Source organism: Diabrotica virgifera, chromosome 4 (assembly GCF_917563875.1).
Source record: "Diabrotica virgifera virgifera chromosome 4, PGI_DIABVI_V3a".
NCBI classification, from domain to species: Eukaryota; Metazoa; Arthropoda; class Insecta; order Coleoptera; family Chrysomelidae; genus Diabrotica; species Diabrotica virgifera.
This window is the reverse complement of record NC_065446.1, coordinates 108,542,690-108,558,719: the sequence shown is the minus strand read 5'-3', so window position 1 is coordinate 108,558,719 and position 16,030 is coordinate 108,542,690. Positions and strand designations below refer to the sequence as shown.

At 32.6% G+C, this 16,030-nt stretch overlaps 1 protein-coding gene across 4 annotated transcripts in view; it reads left to right on the top strand.

Moving 5' to 3' along the window:
- The window catches only part of LOC126883097 (phosphopentomutase), a 166,977-nt gene that overhangs the window by 104,586 nt on the left and 46,361 nt on the right, over window positions 1–16,030 (top strand). For all 4 annotated transcript variants that reach the window (XM_050648339.1, XM_050648338.1, XM_050648337.1 and 1 more), the window contains exon 4: window positions 9,274–9,626. In XM_050648339.1, coding sequence (XP_050504296.1) covers window positions 9,274–9,626 — 353 coding nt within the window. The remainder of the gene's footprint in view (window positions 1–9,273; window positions 9,627–16,030) is intronic.

The window sequence follows — 16,030 nt, the reverse complement described above, 5'->3', positions numbered from 1 at the left end:
TTTTTATTATTATTTTAGATTTTATTGAGTTGAAAACTTTGACTTGTATCTAGCAGATGTCGCTATGACACCCAGGCCATTTCGTTAGTTGCTATTCGAGGCTAGTCGTCTGGATTATTTCAGTTTGGTTTAGAGATAGCAACATTATGCATTCTCTGATGAAAAACTAATGAGTTTTAAAACCGTTCCGTCACAGTGCTTGTTGCGCTCTCTAAACGAACTGAAGTATAGGACGGCTTTGGCTTCGTGTTGCAACGAGATGAAAATGGTTATTCATTTTTATTTCTATTAGTATTACTCCTATCTGAGTATGTAGGGTTCCATTTTCGTTAAAATTTTTCCGCGATGGACAGATGGAATGTGAATTGAAAATTATAGAATTCCCTCATCTTCTTTTGCTCCAGCATCCGATTGGCTTGCATTTTTAGAAGCCTGGGAGGTGTCACCAGAATGGTCCCAATAAAGTTTTTAATTTATTGTTATTTTATATTTTATTAAGTTGAAAACTTGACTTGAATTGTTGTTTATTTTGCGAAATCAGGAGAGCAGGGATAGTGAGAAATAAATATTATTCCCGGTTGAGATCTTAAAGAGGTCGGCGGTCTAGCGTTTCGCCAGGTGCTGGGATTGTCGAAGTATGGTTTGTTCAACAGTAAATGGTTGAGTTCAATTAGTGCGGTCGTAAATATTATTAAATTTATCTGACCTGGCTCATTGTTAAGACCCACCCGGGGCGATAAGCAACCGAGGTAGACAGAGTTAGATTAACACTGACTAGACGGTACTCCCATAATAAAGCAAAGAAATTTTACCAGAAAACATATTTAAATTTTACCTGAAACCGGGCCTTTTATACTATTATCGGGTAATCCAGGATTTTTATAGTGGTAACTAATTGAATTCAACCATTTACTGTTAAACATACATACCCTCAATTCTCACTCAGTTCAAACGAGGTTAAGATTAATAAACAGCATAGTATTACCGGTATTAACATACGCATCTCTCGCATGGGGGCATGTATGCAAAACACACAAAAAGAAGATTCAAGCGGCACACAACAGCAGCCTAAGAGAAGCAGCCAAAGTCCCGAGGTACGTCGCAGAACGATTCCTGTTCAGAGAACTACAACAGGTGAGAGTCACCGAAATGATGACAGACAAGGCAAGGATCAAATTCGCGGAGCTGGAACACCACCCAAGCCCCATACTGCGAGAGATGCTAGGGTATGACGCTTTCCACCGATGGAAGCACAAACGTCCTAAACAGCAAATAGTGGAATAAAGTAAAGAAAATAAAGAGAAACATAAAGTGAAAGTAAAGTGATAAAGAAGTAAAACAAAAAAAATAGTAGATAGTTCGTAGCTCGAAACACCAACTGCCGAAGAAACACGAAATCACAAGCGTAGGTCTAACATCACGATCAGGTAAATTCAGCCCTTAAGAAAATAGAAGAAAAGGCGCAAGCCACCAAAAAAATATAAAAAACAAAAAAAAGGCGCAAGCCACCAAAAAAAAAAACAAAAAAAACATAAAAAACAAAAAATACTTGAGCACCAAGCCATTGGACTGAGCTCAGTGGGGCTTGGTACAATGACTTGGGGCCCAAGCAAGCAATTTTAGTTCCGCGGATAAGTAATTAGAAGATTAAGGCATAGAGCGCTTCAGGCTGGAATAGTTTTGAATTCGATTATGGCACCACATTGGAATCTTAATACCCAGGAGTCCATTGTGAAGAGCATTTGGCTGATAGTTGTGCCCCCATCGCGCTTCAGCGTGCTATGGGGGGGGGGGATGACCTGGGGCATTGGAGCGAGGTGGGGTGATCCCTGTTTTTACTCGGGTCAAAACACCTCGCCCCAATGAATTGTTACACCCGAATGTACTTTTTAGATAGGGTGGACATCTCCCACAGGTCGGGTTGAATCAAATTGCTTGCTTGCTTGCCCACTTAGTTCATCTGAGCGTCAGGTTAAAGGCTTTTGTCAGAAATGCGAGGAGTTTCTTTCAAGAAGAAAAAACTTCTATAGTAATAAATAGTAAATATATAAATAAATACATATAATAATAAATACTAAAAATACTTCTTCAGTAGTATTTTGTATTTTGACAACGACACCCGATTTGGGCGTCGAAACGTTAATAAAATTATTTTTTCAATTTAATTGTGGCTTATTTCCTATCTAAATAGTTAATCAAAAAACTTCTAGGAGAACAACTTTTTGGAGATATGCAAAAAACTCATTTTTTGGTAATTTTGACAATCTGAAACCCTATACAAAATGCTTTATATCGATGAAAATTATATTTGACTGGTCTATTTTGGTAGGGGAGCAAAGTATGCTAAATATGCAGTCACTCGAGCGTTTTGGGGACCTATTGGGTTGTGACGCGTAGGTCCTAAAACCAAAAAAAGTTAAGTAAAGTTTTCCATTTTAGTGGGGACTTTCCATTTTTAATTTAATTTTCCATTTCCAACAATCGTTTTTTAGATTATAGCGCCATCTATCCATAATTAGAGAAAATGTCTCGAATAAAAGTTACTTATTTTTACGTAAGCAATCCAAATCTGCAATAAAAATGGGGGCTCCCATTTAAGATTTTAAAGTAGTGTTGTGTTTGGTGCCATTCGATAGATTTTTCAAAAATACTGAATAAGTTTATTTTTCAGTTTTTCGATCTGTCATTTATTTCGCTTTTTTCTTCTGAAACTTTGAGACTCACCCATTTCCTTACGCCTCGCTCAAATCGTCAGATTTTTTAAGTATACTAGTATACACTGTTTTTAGTCGAGGAAATGAAGCATTTTGGCTCGCAATTTTTTCGTCCAGCATGGATTTACTTGAAATTTTCAAAGAAGGTAGGGAATAGTCCAAGGATCATTTTCTATATCATGCTGCTGTACGCTAAAACCTTGGGGGTAGTTGCCACCCCATCTCGGGGGTGGAAATTTTCTATTACATTTTAACGAATTTTCTATTACATGTAAATCGATGTAAAAAGTAATTTTAAGAAAAAAATGTGTTTTACATTTTCGTCGTAAAACTAATATTTTTCGAGTTATTCGTGGTTGAAAGTAACAGTTTTTCGACGGAAAAATCGACTTTTTTAGAGGGTTTTTTTGAGAATAACTCGAAAAATATGCATTTAATCAAAAAAACTGTAGATATCAAAATTGTATCTTTTAGTAACGCAAACGAAACTGTTTTTCTATAATATTTTTACGACCAATACAAACCGAGATACGGCATGTTAAAGGTTAGCTTTTTTCGTCAAATGCATAATTTCAAATAATCAAAGCCAAATACCGGGGAAACTTTGCATTTCTCCAGGAAAACTTACATGATGTCTTTTCAACCATACAATAAGATCTTAAAAAAAATAATAAAAAGTTTCTAGCATAAAAATTGAGCAACTTATGATCAAAAAAAAAGTCGGTACCTATTTTTCTCTACGAAAAAAACAGTGAAAACAACCCCCTACCCACCCTTGTAACTAAAAATTGGTCTTCACCTTTCTATAATTCCTTTTATATTAATATTATCAATACACCCAAGAAGCTTGACCTATTTAAAAGGCCTAATTTTAGAAAAATTGGAGTTTAAAGAAAAATTGATTTTTTACAATTTTGCATTTTTTATCATTTTCTTCAAAATATCTCCGAAAATACTGGAGATACGAAAAAAATGATAGACTACTAAATTGTATCTTTTTTAATATCTAAAATTTCCTTATGCATAGATTTTCATTACAGTGAACAGTTAGCGAGATATAGCTGTTTAAAACATCTATTTACGAGCAAACATCCCCTTATTCGAGCCCTTTAAACCCACCTCAATTAAAAATTAAGGTATCTTACGGAATTTAATTTACACAGTCTTATTACTCCTTAAAAATCCTACAAAACCATTATTGAAAAAACTTTTTGTCGCCAAAAATGAAGGAGCTATGTTTATAAAACTAATTTTTTTTTTTCGAAAAATTCGAATAGTCCCCTTATAGAGCATTTTCAATGTACCTATATAATACCACCGAGCCGGTTCGTATACTGGATGACTAAAAAACTATTTGTATGTGTATTTTTATATATTTGTAAATTCGTATTTTTATGTAAATAAATGTTTTTGTAATTCTTTAATTCTACTTTTTTTTCTGTATAGATCTATTAAATTGTCTACTTATAAAAATTGCAGTGTTATTAAGGGTGGTTTTTAAGGGTTGAAATATTATGATATTATATCCTAAAGCATAAAAACAATCATTATTTAACCAGTCAAATTTTACTTATATTAAATTTTACAATGTTTTTATATAATTTTTGACAATAAGGGTAGTTTACACCCCTAAAAATAATCAACGCCCTTGAGCATGATATAGAATATGAAGTACAGGGTAAGATGATCCTAACCCCAAATTTTTATGTAAATTGGTGCAAACCGAAATTATTCTTTTAGGATAAGTAAACTTTTCATATATAGCTCCAACAAGGGTGGTTTTAAGGGTTGAAATATTGTGATATTATATCTTAAAGCACAAAACAATCATTATGTAATTAATAAGAAGCAAATGTTGACAATATTAAAGTTTAAAATGTTATTTTATAATTTTTTACAATTAGGGGTGGTTTTCACCCTCAAAAAACCAAAAGCGTACAACGGCTCAATATAGAAAATGAACTAGAGGGTGAAATGAGCCTGATCCCAAATTTTTGTACAAATCGATGCTGGACGAAAAAATTGCGAGGTTTTGCCATTTTTCCAGCTTCATTTCCTTGACTATTTGCATGTACGTAACTTGCCTTATCTAATCTAGTCCATTGAAATGTTACATTTAGGGTTGCATTTCTTAGAGGAGTCAATTTTATTTTTTTAGTGTGTAGGGGGGTTCAGTAGAAGCCTAAGTTCAAGTTTTTGGGGTCGCCACCCTTGTCCCCCGGCCGCCATATTGGAAAAAGGGGTGCAAAGGGCTTTCGCGCTGTATCTCCTAAACTAGCAATCCTACAGAAAATTTAATTACACATAAAATGTAGAAAATAAAGTTTTCTACAATTTTATATCTGTTACTTTTTATCGTAAAGTGACTAACAAAAAAGTTATAAAAAAAAATAAGAGAAAATTTTGTAAGAAGTTTCCTTTTGGAAGTTGTAACTTTTTTTCCGTTCATTTCACAATAAAATAACATCATAGCGATTCTGTAAAGGATTTTTCAATGAACAATTTTCACTATAAAGTTGTTTAATTTTATTTATTATCTAGGTTTTACAGCTCTCCAAACTTGACCAGATTCTCGAATTCTCATAGGAATACAATGAAAACAATATTATTTTATCTAAATATTAGGCGAGCGGCATCAACTGTTATGCCGACCACGAAAATCAAATTTAAGGTGAATGACCAATTTTGGTCTATTTTTATGTTTTCGAGGTCGCTGAATCCGAATATGAAGTTTATTTTTATCTAGAGTTGGTGGAACATGTTCAAAAATCAAATTTTATACAAAAATGCCAAAAATCAATTTTGATGGTTTTTCAAATTTACCTCGCTGTATCTTTGGTCGCTGTAAATATTTCCTGTTGAAAATTTTACTGTGTCATCTCTGAAGTATGTAGATAACAATGAAATTTGTCCAAAATGGTTAAACACATTAAAAAAAGAGTTGTTAGTTTTTAAACATTTTGTCATCATATTTCGTTAGTTTCATGTTTACTTAAAAAAGTTGAGTGACAAACTTATTAGTTTATAATGTTAACCAACACAACAATAAAATATAATTCATGAAGAAGTTTTTTGGAAAATTTTAAGTCAAAATATACAATAGGAAAAAATGTTACTTCATAGACAAGCGGCACACCCCAAAAAACGCTTATATCTCGAGATCCTGACCACGGTGTGGTGAATGGCTAATTTTTATCATACTTTATAATTTTGATATCAAAAATCGTTTTTTGCTCTTCTTAAGAATTTTTCATTTTGCGGTTGTCATTCTTCTTCTGAACCGGCGAATTTGTCCTCAAACAACTTCTTGAGCCTTTTCTATATATGCTTAGGGTTATAAGTTTTATAGTGGGGAGGAAGGTCAAAAACAGAATAATAATAGCATAGGAATGTTAAAATCATAATAAATTGTACAAATAAAAAATATATATAGATAGAAAAGTAAGCCTAACTTTTGTTTTTATTGTATCCCTATGAGCATTCGAGAATCTTGACCAGTTTGGAGCGCTGTAAAACTTATATAAATACATAGAATTAAACAACTTTATATTGGAAATTGTTCGCTGAAAAACCATCTACAAAATTGCTATAATGTTATTTCATTTTAAAATGAACTGAAAAAAAGTTATAACCTCCAAAAGGAAACTTGTTAAAAAAATTTACATATTTTTGTTTATATCTTTTTTGTTGGTCACTTGACGATAAAAAGTAATACAAACAAAATTGTAGAAAATTTAATTTGCCACATTTTATGTTTGTATTAGATTTTCCGTAGGGTTGGTAGTTTACGAGATATAGCGCGAAACCCCTTTGCACCCCATTTCCAAGATGGCGGCCGGATGACAAGGGTGGCGACCCCCAAAAACTTGAACTTAAGCTTCTACTGATCCCTCCTACACATTAAAGAAATAAAATTGACTCCTCTAACAATTACAAGATATGGCTTAAAAAATGTAACATTTTAATGTACTAATCTTAATCTGACAATTTCGAGTTTTTCTAAGGATAGATTTTTTCACCCCCCCCCCCTTAATGAACTCCCCTGCATTAAGAGCCAATATATGGTAGAGGTACATTTTCAGGGTACAAGGTTTCTCCCCATGTAATAATCTGACGCGCTCGAGTAACTGCAAAAATCCCCGCTTGGGCTCCGCTATTATTATATGGTAGTTGAAACATGAAGAAAAAGTAGTAGTTGAGTGTTGACTATATAGCCCAGTAAATGACCGTTTTGGAGTATAATTTTCAGGACAATTCCGAATTGCATGAACATTTCTTACCCTTCACTTTAAAGTTTTTGTGCCGTTGGCTTTTACTTGGTGGGTGACAGTCACCCCTCCTCGGGGGTTAAAAAAGGCGTGTTTGAAATAAGTCCGGAAATGGATAAATTGACTGATTATAAGAAACTTTCGTTCTATAGAGTTGTTTATGTAAGTTAATACTTTTCGGGTTATTTGCGATTGAAAATGTTTACTTTTCGACAAAAACTACGTTTTCAGACGGTTTTTCGCAAATAACTCAAAAAGTAAATATTTTAACGAAAAAAATATCCTTAGCAAAAATGTAGCTTATAAAAGTAAAAAAACATGGTGTATTAGTAAAGTCTATAAACCGAGTAAAAGCAAAGTTGTAGTTCGTTTAAAATACGTTCTTATTCGTCTAATTCCAAATAGAATATTTCAACGTGAAATCATCGAAAAATTAAGCAATTTTTGGGAAAACTTTTTTTTTAAGGGGTTTAAAGAGTGTTTAAAAAAAGGTTTATTTTTATTTTTTTTTACACAAGTTTTTAGCACTAAAAATAAACGCGTTATGCTGAAAAATTTGGCCCCTTTTTTTATTAAAAAAAAAATCGTGAAAATCTCCCTCTATTTAGCACCCTAAATAAAATTTATCGTTACCGCTTTACCATTTACTTTAAATATATTTATATTGTTTATATAATCTGAAAGTTTGACCGTTTTAAAGTGCTTATTTTTGAAAAAAAAAATTGTTTTTATTATAAAAAATTTTTCTAGTAATTTTGAAATAATTCACTTTTTTCAAAATAACTTAAAAAGTATTAGTGATACGAAAAAACATAAGCAGTAAAAAATGTACTTAGTCTTTGCTGTTATAAATATGATAGTTTCATTGCGTTTTTCTGTAAGACAAAAATTGGTTGAGACATGGCTGTTCAAAGTTTGCATGCACTCGTCATTAGTGACTGGTTCAGGCCCTTTCAAAAATAACCCTTTCAAAAATGACCACTTTAAACCGATGAAACTTACAGTTCATATAAAAATAGATAAGTAAAGTAAATTATTTGTCAATCGGTAACGATTAATTTCATTCACTAAACACCGGGAGAGTTGCATGATTTTTTTACCAAAAAAGGGCCAACTTTATTTTGAGCTTGACTCACTTATTTTTAATTCTAGAAACTTTTATGAACAATTAAAATAAAGCTTTTTCTAAACACTCCAAAAAAGTTCAAATGGGGTTCTCCCGAAAAGTGCATCTTTTTTTTTATTTATTTCACGTTGAAATAATCGATTTGGAATTTGACGAATAAAACAGTATTTTTCATGAGCTACAACTCTTTTCGTTTTTCCCTAGGATACATTTTTGTTAAAGATATTTTTTTCGATAAAATATTTACTTTTTGAGTTACTTCCGAAAAACCGCCTGAAAACGTGATTTTTTTGTCGAAAAATAAACATTTTCAATCGCAAATAACTCCAAAAGTATTTACTTACAAAACAAACTTTATAGAACAAAAGTTGCTTAGAATTAGTCAATTTATCTATTTTCGGACTTATTTTAAACGCTCGTTTTTTCACCCCCGAGAAGGTGTGACTGTCACCCCCAAGTAAAAGCAACGAACGGCACAAATTCAACTTTGAAGTAAGAGGGGTAAGTAGATACCAAATTAAAATTTTCATGCAATTCTGAGTTGACACTGAAAATTACACGGTATAGCCGTATTTCCCGTTCATTTACTGGGCTAATATTAATTTTTTAAATGAAGTTTTTATTGCTTTTAAAATACTTTTTTTTCCATATTTACTCCGAAAACGTACAGCTTGTTCCTAAAAAAACTGATACGACTCTTAAAGCGCATTTTGTAGAAAATTGAGCAGTGTATTTTGAAGGATAAATACTTATTATTTACGTACTGTCACTTTCATTGCCCAATCTTAAAATTTGTCAGATAACTTATTCTGTTCAACCTCAAAAAATAATAACAACAACTCTATTTTATATAAAAACCATCATTTATAGGTAGGTATACTCTTTATAAAGTGCAGGAATTCAAAATAATATCAAAATTTAGACCTTAATAATTATTACAATTTATGAACTAACTTATGTAATCAGTTGTTTGTTTATTTTAGTATTTGTCTGTCGTAATAAATATAATATAATGTCAGACCAATCAAATACCCTGCTCAAAATGATGAAATCTTACTAATAGTCGTATCAGTTTTTTAGGAAACAGCTGTACGTTTTATTTTCTAAAATATCAACAACTGAATTGGTCGTAAAATTCTTATGTGACCTACATTTTGTGCCGTAGGTGTATGGTTCAAACGGCGCGCAAATAGTCTCCCCCGTGGACGAACACATCCAAAATTCAATTTTACAGAATCTACAACCCTTGGAAAGCTCTTGGGACACCTCGATAATAAGCAGCAGTCCTCTAATATCGGACCCCAGAAGCGACGTATTTTGCCGTTACATGAACGTAATCGACAGGGACAATTCGGAAGAATGTAAGGAGTTGAATAGAAAAATGAATTTGACGTTTACGTACACACCGATGCATGGGGTGGCGTACGAGTATATTAAAAAAGTGTTTGAAATTGTAAATGCCAAGTTTGTGGTGGTTCCCGAACAGAGAGATCCTCATCCGGATTTTCCTACCGTTAAGTAAGTATTAATGGAACCTTTGATACTAGGGGTCATTCGCAAAATAAGGTTCCCTATATCGCTGGGAAAGAGTACCACTTGCTAAGAGAAATATGGCAATACTGCCTTACACATCAACTCTACCTCTCTCTTTCCCCAGCACTTTCGCCGCGCTGCATTGTTCAGTGTCGGCCTAGTAGCCTTTGAAGATGGAGATCACTGTCGCTGTTACTGCCAATGTGAAATTATGCTTTTACACGTTTTTTAAATCCAACATTGGTTTCACCTTTTAACATTCATCGTCCACGAAACATAAGTTTTAATAAACATAAACTTATGTTTCGTGGACCTTAAGAAGGCATTTGACAGGGTCAAATTAAAGGACGTTATCCATTTATTATACGCAAGACAGGTACCTCTAGGAATAATTAAAACGATCGAAAATATCTACCAGAACAACACAATAAAAGTAAAAGTATATGAAGAACTAACTGACCCAATTGAAGCTAGCAATGGAATAAGACAGGGAGGTTTCCTGAGTCCTCTATTGTTCATCCTGATCATGGATGAAATAATAAAAAAAAGAACAAAACATGGATACCAAATGGGAGAAAAACAACTTAAAATAATCTGCTATGCAAACGACGCAATACTAATCTCTCAAAGTGAAGATGATTTACAACGTATGCTGCACCAATTTAATATAACCGCTAGAAAATTTAACATGTTAATTTCCTCAAAAAAGACTAAATGCATGGTTATAACAGCAGATCTAATAAGGTGTAAAGTAGAGCTGGAGGATCAAATAATAGCACAAGTCATGGAGTTTAAATATCTAGGCATCACACTATCTAGCAACGGAAAGCTCGAAACAGAAGTGGAAGATCAGGTGAATAAAGCAAAAACAGCCGCAGGTTGCCTGAATGAAACAATATGGAGAAATAAAAACATCGGAAACGAAGTGAAAGGCAGAATTTACAAAACAGTCATCAGACCAATAATGTCATACTCGGCAGAAACACGACCTGATACAGAAAGAACAAAAATAATGCTAGAAACAGCAGAGATGAAAGCACTGCGCAAAATCGATGGTAAGACACTGTGTGATAGAGCTAGAAGTGCACATATACGACGGAGATGCAAGGTGGACAACACTAATAACTGATTGAAAAACAGAAGAGTAGAATGGAACGACCACATAAGCCGAATGACAATTTACTGGAGGCACATTGAAAAACAGACAGAGTCATGTCTTCATAAATAGAAGTAGAAGAAGAAGAACATTCATCAAAACTCCGCCTGCAGTTTTCTTTGGTGGATCGAGTAGCTCGACAGAATTGTTGCCGGTCCAAAGCCCGGATAAAGGAGGAGGTGGTCTACAGCCAGGTTAGCACCCTACTGATAGACTTTAAAACCATACAGTTCATAGAAACCGGACTATGCCTCGGAACAGGAACGATTTCATTGCGACAACCAACGTGAGAAAGAGCACAACAAATTTATGGAAAACGAGAAATATACTTCGCATCGGTACTTGGAATGTGAAGTTTCTAAACACAAGATAGCAGGAAATCACAGTGGTGTTGCAAAAGAAACGAGAGCCAAAGAAGGAGTCGCACTGCTAGCCCACATAAAATTTTTACACCAAGTACAAGAATACCGATATATCTCCGAAAAAATGGGTGTTTTCGGACCACCAAGCGGCTGGACAGCTGAGTAAGCGGTAGCGTTTAGATGACACCGCTGGAAGTCAGCCGCTGAGACATTTACTAAGCTTTCCCTATCAGCGCTGGATACAACCACTCAGCCGATTTCTGCTGACAGTCAGCCGCTGTGGTAGTCCGAACGCAACCAATATTTGCCGTAAAAGTCAAACTGGATGTCAAACCTCTGAATGTGATAGCGATCTATGCGCCTGAGAACAACAGAAATGCCACCATAAGATAAAACTTCTGTGAACACCTTCGGACTGTAATAAACGAGATTATGGGTGATTTTAATGCCCGTGTGGGCAATGACACAGTTCCGGGAATAAAACAGCGATCTAATGAAAATATCAGAAATGAAAACGGAGACCTTCTAGAGGTGCGGCACCTCTGCAGCATAAATGAAATACGTATTAACAATAAAGTTTTCCAATCAACTATTCTAAATGGGAAATAAGCTACAATTTAACTAAAAACATAATTTTATTAACGTTTCGACGTCCAAATCGGATGTCGTTGTCAAAATACAAACTATTAATAAATTAAACAAAAATGTTGTTGCTTAGTAAACATTTATTCTAATAATTTATTTATTCTGACTCATTTATATCGGCAATTCAGACATAATTATACATTTTAAAGTAGACGACTTTAAGGTGATATTGCCTAAATAAAGTCTTCTACTTTAAAATGTATACTATATGTCTGAATTGCCGATATAAATGAGTCAGACTAAATAAATTATTAGAAGAATTTTTTACTAAGCAACAACATTTTTGTTTAATTTATTAATATTTTGTATTTTGATAACGACATCCGATTTGGAACTCGAAACGTTAATAAAATAAGTTTTTAGTTAAATTGTGGCTTATTTCCAATTTAGAATAGTTGATTACAAAAATGCCATATAGACCAGGGCGCATCTGTAAAAATATTAGTACATTTGGACGTTGAGAGGTGACTCAAATTTTTTTGCAGAAATTGCTTGAAAATAACTCAAATAATAATATTTGAGTTATCTTCCCTCTCAAAAAGGTCCGGAACATTGTTTAAATAATCAAAATGTCAAAAAATGAAGGAAAAATTCGGTTTTTTTCTTCGTTTTTTGATTATAACTTTAAAAGTATTCATTTCCGAGAAAAGCTGTACTGACATAAAAGTTGCATAATTAAATTTTCTACAATATGGAATTGGTTAAAAATTTAAAAAATAGTCACCCTTGTTGCAAAATAGCAATAATTTCGAAAAAACCACACAAAAACAAGTATTCGCATTTTACGCTTTTCTACCATTTATGCTACACTTAGGACCTTCATATTTCACCCAGAAAAACTTTATGATACAGTAAAACAATACTGTAAATTTCATTAAGATCGGTTCAATAGATTTTGCAAAATGAATTTTGAAATCCAGCTTTCGCAAAAAAATTCAGTTTTCAAAATGTTACAGGACTGAAAATAAAGCAGATAAGTTTTTTTTGCTTATAGAAGTGTACTGTACCTTTCATTTGCAATTTGCAATACTAAAATCGATTAACTACCACGGCGGCAGGAATTTTTTTAAATAAACATTAATTATTGGTGCTACGCGCAGGACAGCGGATAGTTTGATCTGATTGGTCATTCCAATGACCTTTGATAATGATTGATACATTTTAGTTTTTATTACATTTCGATATAAATAAATAAATTTGTTTAATGCAAAATAAAGACACATACTCTATCCTTTTAAATAACACTTTTTTTAGCAAAAACTTTCTTTATTCATATATTTTAACTTAGAGAATAAAAGTTTATTATTTTTAAACATATGCAATTGTTTAAACAATATTTCACAAACAATAATAAAATTAGTTTGATTTTTGTGGAATTAAAATATTAAAATACAACAAAATATAGAGTAAGAAAATAATATATTAGATAAAGATTGGAAGAAATTTTGGTGGAAATCAACTTGTGTGAATCGACCACCGCTGTCCTGCGCGTAGCACCAAAAATTAATGTTTATTTAAAAAATTTCCTGACGCCGTGGTGATTAATCGATTTTAATTGTGCAAATTGCAAATGAAAGGTACAGTACATTTCTATAAGCAAAAAAAAATTCAACTTCCTATCTGCTTTATTTTCAGTCCTGCAACATTTAAAAAAAATGAATTTTTTTTGCGAAAGCTGGATTGCAAAATTTATTTTGCAAAATCTATTAAACCGATCTTAATGAAATTTACAGTGTTGTTTTACTATATCATAAAGTTTTTCTGGGTAAAATATAAAGTTCCTAAGTTTAGCATAAATGGTTGAAAAACGTAAAATGCGAATACTTGTTTTTGTATGTTTTTTTCGCAATTATTGCTATTTTGCAACAAGGGTGACTATTTTTTAAACTTTTAACCAATTGTATATTGTAGGAAATTTAATTACGCAACTTTTATGTCAGTACAACTTTTCTCAGAAATGAATAGTTTTAAAGTTATAATCAAAAAACCAATAAAAAAATCGAATTTTTCCTTCATATTTTGACATTTTGATTATTTAAACAATGTTCCGGACCTTTTTGAGAGGGAGGATAACTCAAATATTATTATTTGAGTTATTTTCAAGCAATTTCTGCAAAAAAATTTGAGTCACCTCTCAACGTCCATCTCAAAACAGATGGACTAACAAGGAAATAGCTTCAATACATTTTCTCTCTCAAAGAACAATACAAATAGAATAGAATAGAATAGAAATATGCTTTATTGTCACTGAAAATTATACAATTTTATGGACAAAGCTTAACAAAGAGTCACGAAAAAGATATACATAACAATAACAAATACAATTTTATAAAATTAGATAAATCGTCAATAAAAAAAATATAAACAAGTTAAAAAAGTGAAGTAAAAAAACAAAAACCAATATATTGCAAAATTACTATAAATTGCAAAATTGAACATACAACATAATATAATAAAACACAAACAAAGGAACTAATAAGTTTAAGCTGCTGTATGTGACACCCAAATATAGATAAATACACTTTAGTTACTTGTACATTACTGTGATTTCTTAGTTAGTCATTAAGAAACTCTTCTACTGAATAATATGGTCTTTTAGATAAATGAGCTTTTGTCATTTTAAGGAACTTGAGAAAGGATGTTGCAGATTTGAGTTGTAAAGGGAGATGGTTGTATAGTTTTTTTGCGGAATATAATATAGATTTCTTTACTAACTCAGAAGACGGGATCGGTAAATAGACATCAAAAGTTGAATTTCTGGTGGAGTAGTCATGATGAGGCCTTGCTGGAAAGACATGCATGTGTTTACGAATTAAGCAAACAGTTTCTAAAATATACAAAGATGGAAGGGTTAAAATTTCGTGATCTTTAAAGTAACTTCTGCAATAGGTTGTTCTTCTGAGGCCAAACAGATATCTTATTGCTCTTTTTTGTAATTTAAAAATAACATCAAATTGGGCAGCTGTACTAGACCCCAAAAAGGAAGACCATATCGAAGGTGAGACTCGAATAAAGAAAAATATGTTATTTTAGAAGATGCTAAATTGAGTTCCTTCGAAACAGATCTTATGGCATAGCAGGCTGAGGCGAGTTTCTTACTTAACAAATCGATATGAAGGGACCATTTGAGGTTGCTGTCTAAAAGAATACCAAGAAATTTTACAGAATCAACGGTAGAGATCTGGCTGCTATTCACAAGCAGGGGTTGAAGAGCACCTTTATATGATAATGCTACCGTTTTATCCACGTTAAAGGAGAGTAAATTAGAGTCAGACCAGGTTTTTATCGTAAGAAGATCAGAAGTTATAGTTACACGAAGAGTTGCAATAGTTGAGTTGCTCCAAGTGATACTGGTATCATCAGCAAAAAGAAAAAATTTTCCATCGATTTTTAAATTAGTGATGTCATTTATAAATATAAGGAAAAGTAGAGGACCCAATACTGAACCTTGTGTTACTCCACATACAATGTTTTTGAGACTAGAGTCAGTATCATTTGCTCTAACCAGTTGTTTGCTATTATCTAAGTAAGATTTGAACCAATTCAAAGAAATACTTCGAATTCCATATAAATTAAGTTTTTTAATCAAAATGTTGTGATTTACACAATCAAAAGCTTTGGAATAGTCACAGAAAACTGTGGCAGTATAAAGATTATTGTTTAGTGCTTGGTAAACCTCGTGAAGTACAGAAAACATGGCATCAGTTGTACATTTATTAGTTAAGAAGCCGAACTGATTTTGTGATAAAATATTGTTATCAAAGAGAAAGGACATAAGTCGGGTTTTTATGAGCCTCTCAATAATTTTGGAGAGTACCGGTAGTAGGGCAATAGGTCTATAGTTGCAGGCATTAGATTTTTCGCCGCCTTTATGAAGAGGAATAATAATGGCTGTCTTTAGGCACTCTGGAAATTTACCGTTTTTAAAGGAATCATTAATTAGTGACACGAGGAGTTCTAATACATTATCTGTGAGATTTGAGAAGATTTTTATGGATAGTCCATCAGTACTACAAGATGATTTGCTTTTGATACTATTGATCGTTTGGATCAATTCAGATTTATATATTGGTCTTATAAAGAATGAATTCGAGACAATTTCTGAATTAGGGAGATAGGAAATGGGATCTTGTTGAGACTGAATAGTTGATGTTATATTTTTACTCACGTTAATGAAGTATTCGTTTAGATTTTCAGGGTTTGGAAGGGCAAATGTTTGAGCTGCG